Source organism: Biomphalaria glabrata, chromosome 18, assembly GCF_947242115.1.
Source record: "Biomphalaria glabrata chromosome 18, xgBioGlab47.1, whole genome shotgun sequence".
Lineage (NCBI taxonomy): Eukaryota > Metazoa > Mollusca > Gastropoda > Planorbidae > Biomphalaria > Biomphalaria glabrata.
Genome location: NC_074728.1, coordinates 17919146 through 17938243, shown reverse-complemented (window position 1 = coordinate 17938243; position 19098 = coordinate 17919146). Strand labels below are relative to the sequence as shown.

General features: G+C 35.9%; 1 protein-coding gene across 14 annotated transcripts in view; it reads left to right on the top strand.

Moving 5' to 3' along the window:
* Window positions 1-19098, top strand: part of LOC106061274 (phosphatidylinositol 4-phosphate 5-kinase type-1 alpha-like) — a 90133-nt gene continuing 71035 nt past the window's right edge. For 4 of the 14 annotated variants that reach the window (XM_056017556.1, XM_056017548.1, XM_056017547.1 and 1 more), the window contains exons 1-3: window positions 2942-3219; window positions 4696-4718; window positions 5662-5751. In XM_056017556.1, coding sequence (XP_055873531.1) covers window positions 3120-3219; window positions 4696-4718; window positions 5662-5751 — 213 coding nt within the window. In that variant the 5' untranslated portion in view covers window positions 2942-3119. Of the gene's footprint in view, window positions 311-2933; window positions 3220-4695; window positions 4719-5661; window positions 5752-19098 lie in introns of those variants that run through there. The other 10 variants (XM_056017554.1, XM_056017544.1, XM_056017545.1 and 7 more) reach the window with 9 other exon arrangements.

Genomic DNA, 19098 nt, shown 5'->3' with positions numbered 1-19098 from the left:
AGACCATGCGCAGTGAAAGTTTAGAAATCAACATACAAATTTTGTGTGAATTAGTCCTATACTATACTCGATTAGAGCTAAGAGTAGACCAAATTAAATGAAATTTTAATAATTACAATTTAAATCATGTAGTAACGGTAAATTCGCATAGTGGATTATCTCGCTGGGGAATAACATAATTTCGATTGTTTAAAATACAGAAATAATTAACAGTAAATGAGCAAAATGGCCGCAGCCGCCCCACTGTCTGACTCGGCCTCCCATGTCTCAGAGGCTTTTAGTGGCCAAGATTTCGACCAAGACGGTGAAGGTGATTTTAGTTTTACAATTACAAAAAAAAAAAGACTCTAATTTGACAAATTACTTTAATACAGTTGATCTAGATTTAGAAATGATCTAGAATCACTAGTCTAACTCAGATTCTAGATCTAAGTAAGTCTAGTCTAGACCTAGACAGACTCTAGACTACTCCCTCTACTAAAATCTCTATTTCTACTCTTAACTTTAATCCAAGACTTCTACTAAGTTCTACGACAAAGTACAAAGAGTCAGACTAAAGACAAGATCTACTCCCTTGACAGTATTGTCACTCTTGATTTAAGATTAGTACTCTTAGACTTTAGTTAGTTAGTAGCCTTAGACTTAGTCTTAGTCTTCTATTAGAAGTCTCTAGTTAGTCCAGTGTGACAAGCAAGTGTTGAAGTAGAGTTAACTCAAGTAGAGTGTAGTTATATTTATGACTAGAATTCTAGATCTAGTCACTAGTATTACCATTACTATTATTTAATTATTAGTAGTATAGACTACCTATATTATATATAGCGGTCCTAGGTAGACCTAGTTTTAGACATCTAAAATATAATCTACTACTCTAGTAAACTCTAACGCTAGTTACTTTACTTTGGACTAGTCAAGTAAATAGTAGACTTGACTAGTCACTGATCACTTATGATTATGATTTACAAAGAAAATTTAGATCTAGACTATTTCCAGACTCTAGAATGTTTAGATATAATCTATAGTTATAGACCTAGTTCAGATATAATATATTATAATTATTATAATTATAGATCTATAAATATAGATAATGATGATAATGACAACTTCTCTTATAGAAATGTATTATTATTATAGAATCTTGTAGTAGATCTAGAATTTAGATCTAGTTTATAATTAGATATATTATAAATACTAATATAGATGTAGTTATTGTAGTAAAGTTTGTTTTTCATAATGATACAATTATAGATTATTATAGACCTATTAGAATTAGATAAAGTTGATTAGTCTGAATATTCAAAGCTTGCATTTTTAGGGTGCACATTATTTGATAATAGTTTGACATATAACATAAATATCAGGAAACATTCTCTAGCTTATGGAGAATCTAGGATATAATCTTACTCTAATCTATTTACAATTTGTAATGTATATTTGTTATTATATTTGACGAAGTCATATGTATCATTATTCTTATAAGAAAAAATTTTCACACTTTGATTTCATACCAAAATTTATTTTATATTCTCTATATTTTGGCACCGATAAACTCAGATTTTAATGCTAAATTATTATTAGCTTAATTTTAAGATGCCCAGGCATATTGCCTGACATGAAGATTATGTTCAAATTCAGCAGAAATACATACAAAACAACACAAAAGTTCTACCTTAACTGGGGTACTGGGATTGTGACTTAAATGCAATGACTTTTAGACATATATTTTATGTTTGCATGATTCATTGAGTGTTAAATATTTGTGTTTTTTTGTTTGTTTATTCTTCCAATAAATTTTTAATAAGCCATGAGATCTTGTAGTTCTAGTCGTGTACAGGCTACGATGGTCATATTGACATCATTATTTCTCACATTCCAGGGACCTGTGACCTACTTTTCTATTCTTAACGTGTTTTCTATATATTATATATATATACAACAGTTCTTTATACAACGGAGTAGCTTTTGTAAAAGTGATTATTTCACTCTTAATTACTATCGACTAACTATTGTTAAAAAAAAAAAAAATTTTTAATATTGTTTTTTTTTTTAATTTGGATAAGCACGTATGGCTAGATAAACAAAAAGGTGTGTTCATTTACAATCTGTTTGTCACTTAATCAACATTGTCAAGGTGGGTTGCAGAAAAATTTAATTAGGGGATGAATTTAATGCATTTAATTTAATAAATTCCCCAACTTGAAGAGCTAATGCACTAACAGCTGTGACAAGAGAAAAAATAAATATCAACTTTTAATGCCAAATGATTCTTCAACACTTCAACAAATAAAATATATTTTAGTAATTAAATATAATAATGTGCACAGATGAATGGTGAATCTTTATGTTATATGCAAAATTAGCTATATAAAATGTACACTACGTTAAATGTGAAGGCATCTCCACATACGCTTATGTACACCCTAATGGCCCACCACTTTGACACCATAAAATAAACCTAATGGCCCACCACTTTGACACCATAGTATAGACCTGATTTTTGCTCATGATGTTGCTCTAACACTAGCTAACGATGATAACCACAATGTGGCTCACTAATCAAGACCTGGCTCTGTGTAAACATACATCAAAGCAAATATATGGCGATGCAGGCTACAAATACCATTTTTATGATACATGTAGTACATCAAATATTAACTTTTAATGCCAAATGACTCATCAACACTTCAGCAAATGAAATATATTTTTAGTGCAAAGTGCCCACTTACTATTTGTAATAATCTAAATTAATTTATGTGTACCAACCAGAAAAACTCTTCATCTACCGCTTGGCTTCCGGACTGAGGGTCTTGAATAGAATCTAGGTGAGGACTATTCAGCTTCATGATCTTTAGGACGCCCATAAATTCACACACAATTTTTATGGGCACATGACATTTTTGTTGGGGAAAATAAAGTTAGTATGTCTTTGTGCTGGTTTTAGGACACCCTGATCTGAAGGGGTCTTCGGTTCAAATCTCTGTGTTCAGGATGCTAAAGAATTACTTTAACTTCTCTATAAAGTCCTAATGAATCTTACTTGGTGAACCATTGTGTTTTATTTATGTTCATCTTTTAACTTGACGGTAATAAGCCATTTTAAAATCCATTGTTTTGCAGACATGACTGAAATTTCTTATGCTCTCGATGATCTCATCATTCCATTCCCCCATAATCCATTTCTCCATTTGAGCCTATATCCATCGCTTTGCTTATGCTCAGGTTTGATGCAGAAATTCAGAAATCACTGTTAAATTTGTTTTCAATTTATTTAGTTAAACTGTTATGGTGATAGTGAAATTTTAAAAATTTCTCTGTGATTAAAAAAAGAAATGTCTTGATGCTTATGTCAGACAAGTAAAGGATTCTTTGAATTATGATTTTTTTCCAATGACTAAAAGTATTTCAAAATTATATGTTAAAATTCGTTTAGCGTACATCTCAATAACGTACAATCCTAAAATAAAAAAAACATCAAAGAAATAAAAAAATTTTGCTTTTTCACTGTTTTTTTAATTAACCTAGTTTAATCTGAATGCGTGGAGTCTGCCTCAAACCTGAGTAACAAAATTGTGTTAGTTTTTTAAAAAATAGTTTCAGTATGGTTTCAAAATTTCTTCATATTCCTGAATGCTGATAAGCTGTAGATATAATGCAATGATTGCCTCAAATGAAAGAAAATCTCTTTGTGTAAAATACTTTTTACAAATATAATCTGTCTGTTGGTACATTAAAAAGCTATTGCACTCTTGGTTTGTCACAGTTTTCCCTGGCATTCAGAAATAATTCTTTATATTACTTATTCTTTGGGAATTTTGTTGAATATTGAATTTTATAATTATCAATGATCAATTTACGTTACAGAATTTTTCTTAATATATTTTCTTTTAAAGCTAACTCTAATTATATAATACATAAAATTTTTACATGTATTTGTGATTTGTAAAAAGTATGTTATACAAAACAATTTTTTTAAAGAGTAAAAAAATTATTAATGTAATTTGATCAGTCTAATTGTAACCTCCGTAATATTAGAAAATAATTTTTTTAATGTTTTTTTTTATGACCAATTTTTCTCTGTTTTGGTCAAGAGATTGTAATGAAATATAAACATTTGATTGTAGGTGCAACAGCTAGCAATGATCTTCCAAAAGTTTTCACTTAGTTTTTCAATCTGATTATACTTAAATATAATCAGTTTTTTAAATTGTTTAAAAAACAATTTGTGTAGCTGGACAACAGACATGCCATTCAGGCATGAGTTAGTTTAACAGGGGCCACTTGCTAGCTTTAAGTAAAAACAAATTCCCTTGTCTACATTTTTTAAAATCATGACACGGTCAAGAAAATAAAATACAATTCTTTTTAGATACTTTCTTGATTAATCATCATTCTGTTCATTTTTGGGCTCCTTGTTGCTGGGTTTCTTAGTTTTAAATGAGTGAATAAAACTAAAAATGACCTTTAGTACTTTAGGTTAGGTTTTTTGCTGTGTAATTTTATGTATACAGTTATTCTTTCAGTCTCAATATATATACACACACTTATTTTTAATTGTGATCATTTGATAGGAGGAATATTTATTTATTTAAACTTTAAAAGAAAGAAGAAACCACTTAGTCCAAGGGTGTTTCGTTTTTTATATTTAAATCTTTATGTTTGCATTTTATTAATTGATATTGTTTTATTGTTTTTCAGACAATGACGAAAACAGAACAGAGGTAGGTACTACTTTTTTCTTACCATTTCAAATAAACACACACGAAACAAATATTTACAAAATACAATTACAAATTTAATTGGTTTATGTTTAGAAAAAGGTTGATCTCATATATGATATATATATCTAAATTTAATAGTAAAAAAAAAAATTCACATTTTTATTCATAAATTATGTTTAGAACAATTAATTTTATTATAGAAGGTCTTTGTGCGACATTGTTAAAAAAAAATAGAGGTCCTCTGTGATTGTTTCCTTTATGTATTAGCATGAAATTTCAATTTCAAGTTGTATTTAGCAGTGTCTAATTAAAGTTTTGTAAGTGTTTTATGATTTGATCTTGTCTTTTCAAAAGATAGGAGGCAAAGTTATGTTGACATACTTAGAACAACATTCTTTAACTAGGATCTTTATTAGAATTGTAAAAAGTAATAAAAAAAAGTTCCCTTTTACTGTGTGATCTATGAGGCAGATGATGTAAAGGTTATCTGTTTCTGTGGCCTATGGTTAACGAGGGTGTCATGTGGCCAGCATGATGACCAACTGCCTTTACGTTTCCTCAACTAATATCAGCTTCCCATCAGAACTTGGTGGACTGAGAGGCGCCTTAAAGATCCTGACAATAAAAATCCCGGTCATCAACTGGATTTGAACCTGGACCTTCGGATTCAGAAGGCTTAACCACTCAGTCACCATGCCTCAAATCAGAATTGCAGACACTCAATTTTGTAGTTCTCAATCAGATATCTTTGTCTACTTCCCCTGGTTACAAGTTATATCCAATAGAATGTCCAGTTGCGTTCTAGAGCATTTCTAAGTTGGTCTTAATAACTTAATCTTAGATTTTAGATGATCAGTCTGAACAATTTTTTATTACAAGTGAGCATCAACATTTCCTATACTCATCTGTATATACAATTAAAACAATCAAATCTTTTCTGCAGGCTAACTCTCTGGGTTATTCATTACGGGACAAGGACAGAAAGATAGGACATCGGAGAGTGGATAAATCTGGCATTGTATCATATAAAAAGGTAAGATCATTTTTATCGACTGAGGTTTATTGTACATAACCTAACATGGCTGTAAGAACCCAGCTGTGATTTACTCATTTCCTACTTAAATGCAGAGCAGCTGTGATTAACTCATTGTCTAATGGAGTCCATCTGTGATTAGATTATTTCCTACTGAAACCCAGCTGTGATTAACTCATTTCCTACTGTAGCCCAGCTGTGATTGACTCATTACCTAAATGAACACAGTTGTGATTGACTCATTGCCCAATGGAAACCTACTGTGATTTACAACTTTCCTAATGAAACCCAGCTTTGATTTTACACATATTCCTAACAGAATCAAGATGTGATTGAACATTTTCTATGAAGGTCTACTGTGATTTATATTCTTTCAAATAGGACCCAACAGTAATTAATCTACAATCGCCACAGAGGGAACTTTTTTAATGGTGTAGTATAACCTGGTGTAGTCTGAAGTTTCTCATGCTGTGATGTACAAACTTTCCCATGGATGAAATTATTTTTTTGTGGGTCTCATTACCATTGTTTTATGGGGCTCTTTATTATTGTTTTATGGGGCTCTTTACCATTGTTTTAAGGGGCTCTTTCCCATTGTTTTATGGGGATCTTTACCATTGTTTTATGGGGCTCTTTACCATTGTTTTATAGGGCTCTTTACCATTGTTTTATGGGACTCTTTCCATTTGTTTTATGGGGCTCTTTCCGTTTGTTTTATGTGGCTCTTTACCTTAGTTTTATTGGGATCTTTACCATTGTTTTATGGAACTCTTTACATTGTTTTATGGGGCTCTTTACCATTGTTTTTATGGGGCTCTTTACCATTGTTTTATTGGGATCTTTACCATTGTTTTATGGGACTCTTTACCATTGTTTTATGGGGCTCTTTACCCATTGTTTTATTGGGATCTTTACCATTGTTTTATGGGTCTCTTTACCCATTGTTTTATGGGGCTCTTTACCCATTGTTCTATGGGACTCTTTACCATTGTTTTATGGGACTCTTTACCATTGTTTTATGGGGCTCTTTACCCATTGTTTTATGGGGCTCTTTACCATTGTTTTATGGGGCTCTTTACCATTGTTTTATGGGACTCTTTACCATTGTTTTATGGGACTCTTTACCATTGTTTTATGGGACTCTTTACCATTGTTTTATGGGGCTCTTTACCCATTGTTCTATGGGACTCTTTACCATTGTTTTATGGGGCTCTTTACCCATTGTTTTATGGGGCTCTTTACCATTGTTTTATGGGACTCTTTACCATTGTTTTATGGGACTCTTTACCATTGTTTTATGGGACTCTTTACCATTGTTTTATGGGGCTCTTTACCCATTGTTCTATGGGACTCTTTACCATTGTTTTATGGGGCTCTTTACCCATTGTTTTATGGGGCTCTTTACCATTGTTTTATGGGACTCTTTACCATTGTTTTATGGGACTCTTTACCATTGTTTTATGGGACTCTTTACCATTGTTTTATGGGGCTCTTTACCCATTGTTCTATGGGACTCTTTACCATTGTTTTATGGGGCTCTTTACCCATTGTTTTATGGGGCTCTTTACCATTGTTTTATGGGACTCTTTACCATTGTTTTATGGGACTCTTTACCATTGTTTTATGCACATAACAATTTTTTCTTTCGTTTTTTTTTATAATGAAATTCATTAATTTTTTAAAATATTTTTTTTACCTAGTTGTCTACTCTTGTTACTGTAGAGTTAGATTCTTATTTTATCTCATATGTGTTGTCTATCATATGATATCTGGTTGGACTTTTCTTTCTTGGATTTAATCTTTTTGCTGCACATTTGAATTTAATGGTTATTTCATGTAGAGATGTTATCATGTCGGTAAATTGACTAAATGATACAACTACAGTGTAAGTATCATAGCCAATTAGCTCACTCTTGAGCTTCTAAAAAAAAACAAACAACCCTGTTCCCTGTCTATATGCTTCTCAGTGTAAACATGTTGTCTTCCCCGGCCACTCCACGCTTTTTCTTTTCCTTGATTCTTGTGTTTATATAGATAATGCCTGGCCGAGACAAACATCTTCTGACGCAATTTGTTGGACTCGCCCTTAACCCCAGGTGGTGGCCTGATACTCTTGAAGTAAATACCCAAGTGATTGCCAGCATTAATTGCGGGGCTATTAGAAAAAAAAACAAACAGGAATGAACTCATGATTCTCATCTCTCTGTTTGTGTTTTTCACCAACTGATCAACGATATGAGCTGTGCTGATGAGCAAACTTGTTTGTTTTTATCAGTACTGCTGTGGATTTCTCTGCAGTGTCTCTCAACCGTTTCGTAGCTTAGGGGCCACATGTAGTCTCAATAGTTTGCTATGTTTGTGTGGTTCCTGCCCAAAACAATAGCATCCTTGTCAATGGCCGCGCTTGTGTAAGGATGGGTACGTAAAATGGCCAGAAAATACTTCAGAAATAAAATTTTACTTTTTTTAAATAGAATTTTTTTATTTTATTTTGACCTGGTTGATTCATGGAAGACCCCTCACTCCTGTCCGAAATAGCGGCATTGCTAACTGTGCGGCGGCCCGGGGGTATGTCTTATGGGAAGGCGGTAACAAGAGTAACAAGAAAAAAAAAACAAAAAATACTTATAAAACAACAACAAACAAAGCTTATACGAAGTGTTATTTTGTCAATTAGTTTGGATCTGTCGTGTCATCAAAGTTTTAACAGAGTTAGACTAACAACAATACATCTGTGCGATTAGAAATAGTTTTACCAATTTCTTTTTAGCGCTACTTCATGCATTTAGCTCAATGACTTATCTGGACCAGTTGGGAACATGGGGAGGGGGTGAAGAAAAAAGAAATAACTCTATGAATTTGACCATTATCGCTTTTTAAAAGCATTTATAAAAAAAAATATGTTTAAAAAGGGGGTGGAACTACATGAATGGCTCAAGCCGACATTCTAAACGCTCTGATAGTGAAGAGCTTATGAAAATAGAGGATTGTTCCAAACTTACTTTCAAGCGGCGATCTATAAAGGGTAGTAATTCAGTTTTTATCACCACTTCAGTCAAGTACAATTTCTTTCCCTTGTTTGAGATACTAAACAAAATAATCAATTACCAATAGTGAATTAACTAATTGGTTAATTAATTTTTTTTTATTGATTCCTGTGTTGTCAGGTAAAGGAAATAATTGTACAAATTTTCAACTTGATTCGAGATTGGGTGTTGGATAATAGCATGTACAAACTTTTTACCAGACAGACAGAGTTGATATAAGCTTTGTAAAAAAAAAAAAAGTACAATTACGAACACCGCAATCTGACTGATCCTATAATTATTAAAACCATATTTACTGTGTAATATTTTAAAGCATGTTTCATTTGCAAAAAAAAAAAAAAAATTCCAATGAAAAGTAATACGCTTTACTTCTTCCTCGCATTGTGACGTGTTCGTGGATCTGTTTTGTAATAGCATTAAGCACATTTTTTTATTAAGCCTTGTAAAAGGGGGACATGGGCCTCCAAAAAATCCTGTCTTGACTTCAAAACATTGTATTGTACAGCCAGAATTCTCCATAGATTTCAAAGTGACATAAACCAGCTCGGCACTATTTCGGAATATCAACAATAGTGAAAATAGTGTGTCTGTCATCAATATTGAATATAAGTTGTATTGTTGGTCTGTCTTCTTTTAAATAATTATTTGAAAGTATAACCAGTACAATTCTCCGTGTTTGCCTAGTAGCCCAGTTCCTGTTTACATACAGATGTGTGCCATCGTACACTATCTATTGTTTCTGTTGTCTCTGCGCCCGTGTAGCAACAAGAGGGCGTGCCCGCCTTTGTGGACGGATTACTACCCACCGCTATCACAAGACCGCGCGTAGACATTAACTGGTCACGACAGTTGTCATAGGATATAGATTACTTAACGTAATATGAGATTGCCTCTCCGACGTCTGTAACAATAATGGCTGTAGCGTCATGCAAAATCATTGGCCTCATCACTTTATATGGCTCTTGTATAGATTTGTTGATTTAACATGTATTTTGTTGTATGGCATAAAGGCGAATACAATGGGGCAAACAAAGGCTCATTGAAGAGTTATTTCTTACAAATGAATAACAGTGTTTTCAATGTGTGTGGAAGAAAAGATAAAAAGAAAACTTAAACGATTGATGACATAGTTATGTGAGAGAACACAAGAAACGGGCACACGACAATTCGTTCACCGACAAATCGTTCACGTTTCGTTCACACAATAATTTAAAAAATTCAAAATCTCAGTCTTCACCGAGATTCGAACCCAAAGTCGCAGGTGCTTAGCCACTCAGCCACCATCGGGGAATACAGCCTTGAGGAAGTAGGAGCTTGTAAGCGGCCCCTTTATCCCGTTGTTCGGCCTCTTTACCCCGTTGTTCGGCCTCTTTATCCCGTTGTTCGTTAGGAATGATTTCTCCTAACAGACAGGCGTGGACCGGAAGCTCTTCACCTTAAGACCTGTCTGAAGGTTCCACAATGCCGCACCGACCATTGCTACTAAGTAGTAAAGAACCAGATGTGACCTACATATTTGTCAAATCTGACGCAGATAAAGACATCATCCGCTTGGGAGCTTATTTGGTTAGCTTTTAACATTTTCTAATGTTTTTTCCATCCCAATGGCACACCATCTTTAGAGTGCCCTGGCCTGCTTCAGAACATCTGTCCATTCTATCCTGTGCTCCATGCCCGGGCTTTAAGCTGTTCCACGTTGTCGAGCCACTGTCTGCCTTTGTGCCCCCGACTTCAGCTCTGGCTTTCCTGCGAGTCTCCAGCTGTGCCGCGGTCTTGAAAATTTCGTCATCTGCATCTTTTGGAAGATAGTATCTGCCTCTGATCTCTTAGGGTAGTATCTGCCTCTGATCTCTTAGGGTAGTATCTGCCTCTAATCTCTTAGGGTAAAGTGACGTCACGGGATGTCTTTGGCACCTCTGTTACGTGTTCTCTTTGAAGCTCACCGAAACAAAAATACATTGGACACACGGTGTGGTCATCTTCATACGGGATAGAACGCCTCAGATATAAATCGTCTCGTCTCTGTATTGTCCGTTTAGGTGTTCCCTCTTAACAGCATTAGAATGTGTACACCTTGATGTAACCTTATGTGTTAACCTCCTCCACCATTAAAAAAAAAACCCTCAACAAACTACAGTTGCTAATATACTTTTGACCATCTAAATGCTCCTCTTGTTCGGAGTATTTCCTCTTTGTAAAGACTTGACTAACCCTCACCATAAGTACTCTCAATCTCTTTGAACCGAAGTATTTATTTTAGGCATTCTATCGTTCCTGATCTCCCCTTCTTCGTCTTTCCTGTCTTCTTTGACCATTGACCTTTTCTCGCTCCACCCTGGACTTCCTGTCCGTGCTTTGCCCTTTCTAGCATCAGGAGTGTTCATTATTTAGTTTGATGTAACTGGGCAACCCTTCTCCCCGCCTCCCCTTGATTTCCAGCCGTCACGTGCCGAGAAGTGCGAGGCGAGACTACTCTGGTAAACAATTACTTACAATATAAACTCGCACGTTTTGCGAATGTTCGGTAAACCTTTACAGTGGAGAAAACGCATTTTTTAACGCTAATTCATTTTTAAAAAATTATGCTAGACGTTTTCATTATTTGCACATTTATGTTTTTTTTCCCAATGTGTGCATCGTAAATACATTCTTATTATGGAGATTTTCATTCATGACTTACAATTATCAGTAATAGCTTGTTGGTGTATCCGCTGTACAAACTAAAGTGTCGATAAGATATGGTTGTTCTTTTTTTTAAATATATTTTTTTTAAGACACTATACCTCCTTTATGCAACTTATTGAACAATTGTTTTTCGCTTAAAAATTAATGAATATTACATTAAATTTTTTTTTTTACTCCACCACCTTCTCCCCGAGAAAGAAACCTGGTCAAGCGAATGCATAGACACCAACAATGATAAGCATTTAGATCTAGACCATAGACTTATATATTATATCTAGATCGGAAACCGGAAATAAATTCTTATCCGCGATTGATCGATTCACAGACCTATACATATATAGATTTTTATGTGCGTAAACTCTTTTTTTTTCAGGCTCTAAGGGGAGTCGCCCCAATCATTTTTTTCTGTCTTAGAAAAGTAATGTTCTTTAGTTTTCAAAGTTTAGAAATAATGCAAAAATCGTTTCTCGGATATTCACGTACTTAAGCAAATAAATGTTAGTTGCTTATTATATGGAATAAGGGCTTCATGCAACCACCAAAAAAAAGAACAGAAGCGTAAGGTTGATACGACTTGATTCTGGATATAGACGTCCAATAGGTAACATGGTTTGTTATCAACAAGACGTGGTGACCACAAGTGTATAAGCCAGAACACCATCCAATCTGTTAATATACGAGTCACATCTCTGGCGATGCTGGTCTTTCTAAGGTTCGCGCATGAATTTTTCGGTTCCTTTTGATTGTTCTGTGGGTGTCACATTGTCTCAAAATTTGAAGTAGAGTTTTTCACTTTGACACTTTCACTTGTATCTGCAAACTTTAAAATAGATTTTTTCACTTTGACACTTTCATTTGTATCTGCAAACTTTAAACTAGATTTTTTCACTTTGACACTTTCACTTGTATCTGCAAACCTTTAACTAGAAACCTTCCGTTACAATGTAAGTCTTGCATTGGCAAATATAACAGCTGATTAACAAGGTACATTTTATTTTTATATTCTCAACAAGAATGTGACTTGATTGTTTATTTTTTAAAAAAAAATGGGGGGGGGGGAGCGTCATTGAAGCACTAAGTCAACTCTGTATGTTCAGTTTGCCCTGTACCAAAGGGTCTCGGAGAAGTTCACTGAACAAATGTACACTAGTTTCACTATATTTTCTGTGCGAGAGGCGTGGTTTAAAATCACACGTCACCCTCATATTTTTATTTGGTTTTTGACTTATTGGGTGCCTGTCTGTCCGCTGTCCGTCAGTGCGTCCCTGTATCCATCCAAATTTAATTCTCTTTTTCACTCTTTATATCAGTTTAGATGCCTGTCGTATAGGTAAATGAAATGTTTTTCTTTCAATATTCAAACCTGATACAATATCTTGGTTTATTAAAGTTTTCTAAAGTCGCTTGAAAATGGGTGGACTGCTAAAAGAATATCACCTCAGAATTCTGATGAAATTCCTTTCAGTAAAAGGTTCTGACTAAACAGTAACTGTTCATTATCTCCCTTCACGAGAACTGCAACTCCTGGAGTGCGTCACGGCTCTTGCTAAATGCAGTCATCGCGTCGCTTCTGGAGCGTGGCACTTGATCTGTGGGTAACTGAAAGCAGTCGTGCGCACTTTGATTGGATTGTTGTCGATCGTCTGCCGTAGAGAGATTTTCTCTGGATCGATCTTTCGTCCCGTGTACTTCTTAGATTGTTTGGTGCTTGGCGATTTCGAAATGTGTGTCCGCCTTGACATGTTCTTATGTTATTAGCATAGTCGATCTATGACTTACGTATATTACTATATTCGATCTCTGGATTGTTTGTTTCATAATGTATTGTTACTGTTTGTGATCTCTGCCTTGTTTGTCTCATAATTAGCGGCTCCCGAAAGGGTAATAGCCGATGTCAGTTTTGTGTGGTATGTCTGTCCCATCCGTCTGTCCCGTTCGCAAAAACTAGTAAGAAACAATTCGATTCCATGATATTTTAGAGCTTTCAAAGTTCGGATGCAACGGCTTCTTTTTTTTTCTTTTCTGAAATCGAACCATTTAATTTTCTAGATTAAAATTTGAAAGCATATATATATATATATATATATAAATACAACATTTTTACAATTATTTACTATGAATAAAAAAAGGTACGCCACACTGTATTAATAACAATTGTAATCCATCTGTATACTTTTTCAAAAAGTCATGCAAACGTTTTCGTTATTTTCATAAAAAATATTTGTGTATTACTAAATTATTTGTTTCTATTACTTTTTAAATCAAGTGTTTACTTTTGTTTTAAAAGAGAAAGTCGAATAAAATTTAAAACATCTTGCAATAAGCAGCGTTTCATATTATACATTGTATGTAGATTGCAATGTTGTATCAATATAATCAGTGTAGAGATTAAAATCAAAGGGAACAGTTTCTTCTTTAAGGCCTTGAATGAGAGATTGGCCCTTTCGAAAACCATCAATTAGATAATCATTTATTAGCATCAATCAGGCCAGGTTCACATTGAAGTGCATCTGTTCTATTAATACCTATTTGAATAATCCACAAATGAGATTGGACCAAAAGCGCTCTGAGCATGCTATAAGCATGAAAGTAGCGCTATATAAAAGCTATAATAATAATACACATGATTATTAACAATATATTAATAATAACATTTCACCGTACCCTGTGGTATCAAGTCTTCAGTCTAACAACACAATCATATTGGCAACACTTTCGATACCTCCACGTCTCTTCTTTTTGTATTTCCGGAGACAGGGTTGTGTTTGCAGATGGTTTGCAATTTATAGTTGTTGATATTCTTGCGGGAAATATCGACACCTGTCTTTTTATCTGAGTGAACCACTTCTGAATGTATGTTTCCACACAATCTTTGTAACCTTGTTCATTGTTACTGTTTGTTATTCCTGTTACTGTTTGGGATTCCTTGTTTGTTTCATAATTTATTTGGCTGTTTTCGACAACTGCATATTTGTGTTGTCAACAAAGGAGCGCCATAAGCTTAAGCCTGACGATGGTATTTGAATACTATTTCAATACTAAGTACGTGTACCATTGAGCCAAGAAAGTTCACGTGGTTCTAGACATAGAGTAACTCTGCTCATGTAAACATGTTTAATGTCGTAAATAAGTCTGTACTCAGAGCACAGAGTTGACCCAGTAACTTATCAAAATGTTCTCGCAGTTATAGAAGTGGTAGGTCTAATAATAAAAAAATGTCCTACTAAGCTGAAGCTGAGTCAGTATTTTGTTGATTAAATAATTCATACCGGGAAACCCAGATACTAATAAAAAATGTTAAATTTCAAATTTGATTGCTGACTGTACAGCGAAATCGTCTGGAAAAAAAAGGGTGTGGGGTGGGCGTCAATCTCTGTTAAGTACAACGAAACAACTGCTCAGCCAGCCGACGTCGTTAAGTTGCAAGTAGCCATTGTTATCTGTGTTCCGTGTCCAGTTCTCATTTTGATTCTAGACTTTCAACCATGGGGTCCATGAGCACAACTTTGATCTCCACGTGTAGTGCCCCGCCCTATTGCAGATTTAAACCTTCTTATCGAGTTTGAGAATCCCTGAAAGTTCTGGAAGCGTGAGTGGTATGACTCATACTTGTCGGAATATTTATGCGAACTCCAGATGTGAATCTCGCGCGTTGTTCAACTATGTCGCCGCTGTCTCGTGACACGTATTGGAGGATAAAACATATAAGATCAATGATCATTAGCTGTCACTGACGCTCGCTAGTCGATGTCTTGACGTATTAAAGTTGAATCAATAAACTAGTTGGTTACAGCTCTTCAGAGTCCCCGAATCGTCGTTACCTTGCCTGTAAGTCAAGTCTTATACATTTCGTCCCCTGGGGTTGACATTGTCGACATTGCCTAGAGCCCTACTGAAGATTGCATCAATGCCTAGTCTAAAAGGAATCTTATTGGTGATTTTTACCTCCTTTTTTGTTTTAGTTTTTTGTGTCGGCGGGAAAAGTCGTTATTGTGATTGTGTTGTCGATCTGAAAGTCTATAGAAAACATAAAGCGCGATTAAAAATCAAATTTTACTGTTGGTGTTTTTTTTTTTAGTGGGTCAAGGGCTGCAGACGTCTTCCCTATATTGTGAATTGGCTCAAGTGCACCACTTCTTTGTTTTTGACACACTTTTAAGCCTCAGTATGCTTGTAGTTAATGTCTTTTGGTTGAATGGTTTGTTCATAGATGTTTACAAGTCAATGGAGTAGTTAGCGAGTGTTGACAGTATGAAGCAATGTGCGAAAAGGGTGTGTGTGTGTGGGGGGGGGGGAGAGAGGTGCTTCGTGCACTGCAGTCATGGTAACACCCGGCATGTAAGTCAAACGTGAGGACACGGCGACAGTAGGCTGCAAGATGTTGCTGTGAGGTCAGCGGTTCCCTTGTCTGGTGGCGCGCGATCCCATGAAGTAGAGGGGTTAGGCGGCTATTGTTGAGAGTCAGAGGTGGGGGGGGGGCGAGATCGCTGTACTTGGGCGGTGAATATTTCCAACAGTGGTGATGAGGGTGAAATGATGTTCGTGACGTGTTGTTAAATACATGTACATTGTGTGTCCCTTACCCCCTTCTTTCTCCCATTGACTGATAGTATAGTTCTTGTTTCTTTTCTCTCTTTCCTTTCGTTCACTCAGATTTTTTTTTTTTTTTTTTTGTTAGGTTACTTCGCTTAGATATTTCTTCTTTTCTCCTGTCTTCTTTTTTTTCTTCTTTCCCTTCGACTATATTACACAATGGGGGCGCGGTGGCTGAGCGGTAGAGCGCTAGGCTTTCGAACCGGGGGTCCCGGGTTCGAATCCTGGATTTTTAATTTTGGGATCTTTGGGCGCCTCTGAGTCCACCAAGCTCTAATGGGTACCTGACATTAGTTGGGGAAAAGGCGGTTGGTCGTTGTGCTGGCCACATGACACCCTCGTTAACCGTAAGCCACAGAAACAGATGATCTTTATGTCATTTGCCCTATATAGACCACAATGTCTGAATGGGGAACTTTTAGATTACATAATGCTTTTTCGTAATGAGCTCCTTGTCCTCTGTCTTATTGCTTTCTCATTTCTTGAACGAAAGTGTGTCCACGTATTTGTCAACCCACGTTAGTTGGAGGGGAGAAATCAGCGCCACTTTGCTGGGCTATAGCACATGACATCCACCACCGCATGAGAGATGCTAGCGCGATGGCAGGGCGGTGGTGACAGGGGGGTGGGGTGAGAAGCTAGAGCTGCTAGTTTATATTGAAATGAGAAAACTGCTTATCTGGCTGCTAATGCTCTTACAGAAGCATCTTAAAACCCCATCCCCCTTTTCCTATCAGCGCCATGTATCTCACTGCATCACTAGCGTATGAAATGGGTGTGTCTCTGCTTATAAGATGGTATTGCCTTGAATGATGGGGGGTAGGGGGCGCGTAATGCCGCACCCCTCCCCTTCCCATAAAACCCCCCCCCCCCCCCCCCACTGCCGTTGTCTCTCTCTCTGATGGCTTTGACGTGTTGTTGCTGAGTGAATGGGATAGTATTCCTACGAGTTCTTCCAGTCTTCGTTTCTTCCAATCTTTTTTGTGTTTTAGCCACTGTGTATATAGTTCTTGCTACTTCTCAATGGATACCATCCAGCTACAAGGATATTCATTAAAATTCAATGCGGATTGTAATAACTTTCATTTGAAGTTCATTTTTATTTCTATGACGTTTTTTTTCTTTCTTTCTTTTTCACCATTTTTTTTTATAAAGCATTTATTATTTTTAATTAGAAATTGGTAAAATTAATTTCGTTTTTCTAAAGCATTCTATCATATGAGTACCGGAACATAAATATCGGCTTTTCGTCCCAATATATCTTCTTCTATTTTTTATTTTTATATCTGGGCATGGAACCAAATATGCTACGTTACTTTAGAATTTATGGGGGGGGGGCGGTTGCTGAGTGGTTATGCGCTTGGCTTCCGTACCTTGCCTTCTGGGTTCAAATCTCCATGAAGACTGGGATTTGAATTTCGGGATTTTTAGTGTGCCCCCGAGTACGCCCAACTCTAATGGGTACTTGACTTTAGTTGGGGAAAGAAAATGCGGTTGATTGTTAGGCTGGCCCTGCTCGTTAACTGTTGGCCAAAAAAAGCAGATGAACTTAACATCATCTGCCCCATAGATAGTAAGGTCTGAAATGGGAAACTAACTTTAGAATTTCGATCATCCCCTCCCTTATTTTAGTTTCTAGAACTACGTCAAGAAATATTGCACTCGTATACGTCTATAATAGATTCAAGGATATGTTATTCTCATATACATATTCTAAAGTTACGTTGTTATTTATTTTCAAGTATATTACTAGGTCTATAATAAAATACATAAAAGCGTTTGAAAAATTTTTGATGATTTTGTGCACTTGAAGATGATAACTTTTTGATATCAGTAACGATATATATTGGTAAGAAGAATTCTAAAATCTGGTATAACGTCAAGCCTGATTGTAGACTTTGACTTTGTTGAAGCGTAATAAGAAACTTCATACCGACAGGTTGTAGGGAACCAAAGTAAACGATCTAGATTTAGAGCTTTGTTCTGAATTGTTGTGGGACATTACACAAACTCCATCAGAAACCATGTATGGTGGTTCCTCCGGTAACTGTAGTTCAATACAGTGTCAAAATCTACATCAGTTCATAGTCATGTTTAACAGTTTTTTGTCCGTTGCCGAGAAGAAGTAATGAAATCAAATTGTATATTTTACAATTAATTCACGTGTAGACCTGGCTACACCTCCTCGTTCGTAGTTCGTGGAACACTTATTCAGGTCTCGTGGGACACTAGGGTTCCTCGGAACACCATTTGTAAAACACTGCTTTACACAGACACTTTCTTCTCTTCGACTCGCACGCACTTCATTTCTTTCCATCTTTTATTTTATTTAACGATTGATTCATTTACGAAACTCAACATTAAGTCTTTTTTTTTTAATCGCTTTGGTCTCTCTCTTTTTCCCCGAGACAATTTTCTTTCTCATTGCCATTCCTAATCCTTGTCATCTTTATGTGGTGTTCTATCTGTTGGTACATTTCTTCTGTCGTTATTTCCATCTATCATTGTTTCCCCCCCCCCCCTCCTACCATTGTCGTGTGTACAGACGTTCCCCCCCCGCTGGCAGTGTTTAGCCGAGTGAGGACGTAGATCTCTTCACCTAATTACTGCCGGCTGCCTTACTGCTTCGCTCATCGACCCGTTTTACGCCCCACCCCCCATCTCTTTCTGCACCGCCAACAGACTCTCAGAGTATCCTTTTCTGGAATCCCGCCGACTCCACAGCTCAGACACGATGACAGGGGCGCCCCCGGGGGATGAATCCCCCCCTCCCCCTTATTTCGTTATTCTTGTCAGTAAGACAGCTTAAAAGTGGATGTTATGTAGACTAAATATAGAACACGTCTTGGAATCTTGCGGCATTGTGTAACAAAGTCACAGTTTTACTAAATAAGTACCGGTAGTGCACGCGTTCAAACATGTTACATAATTTTTATATTCTTATGTTTGACACAACTGTGCAAACGAAGAGTGAATAACAATGCGAGATTTATCGGAGAGGCTGTGTAAATATTTAGCCATC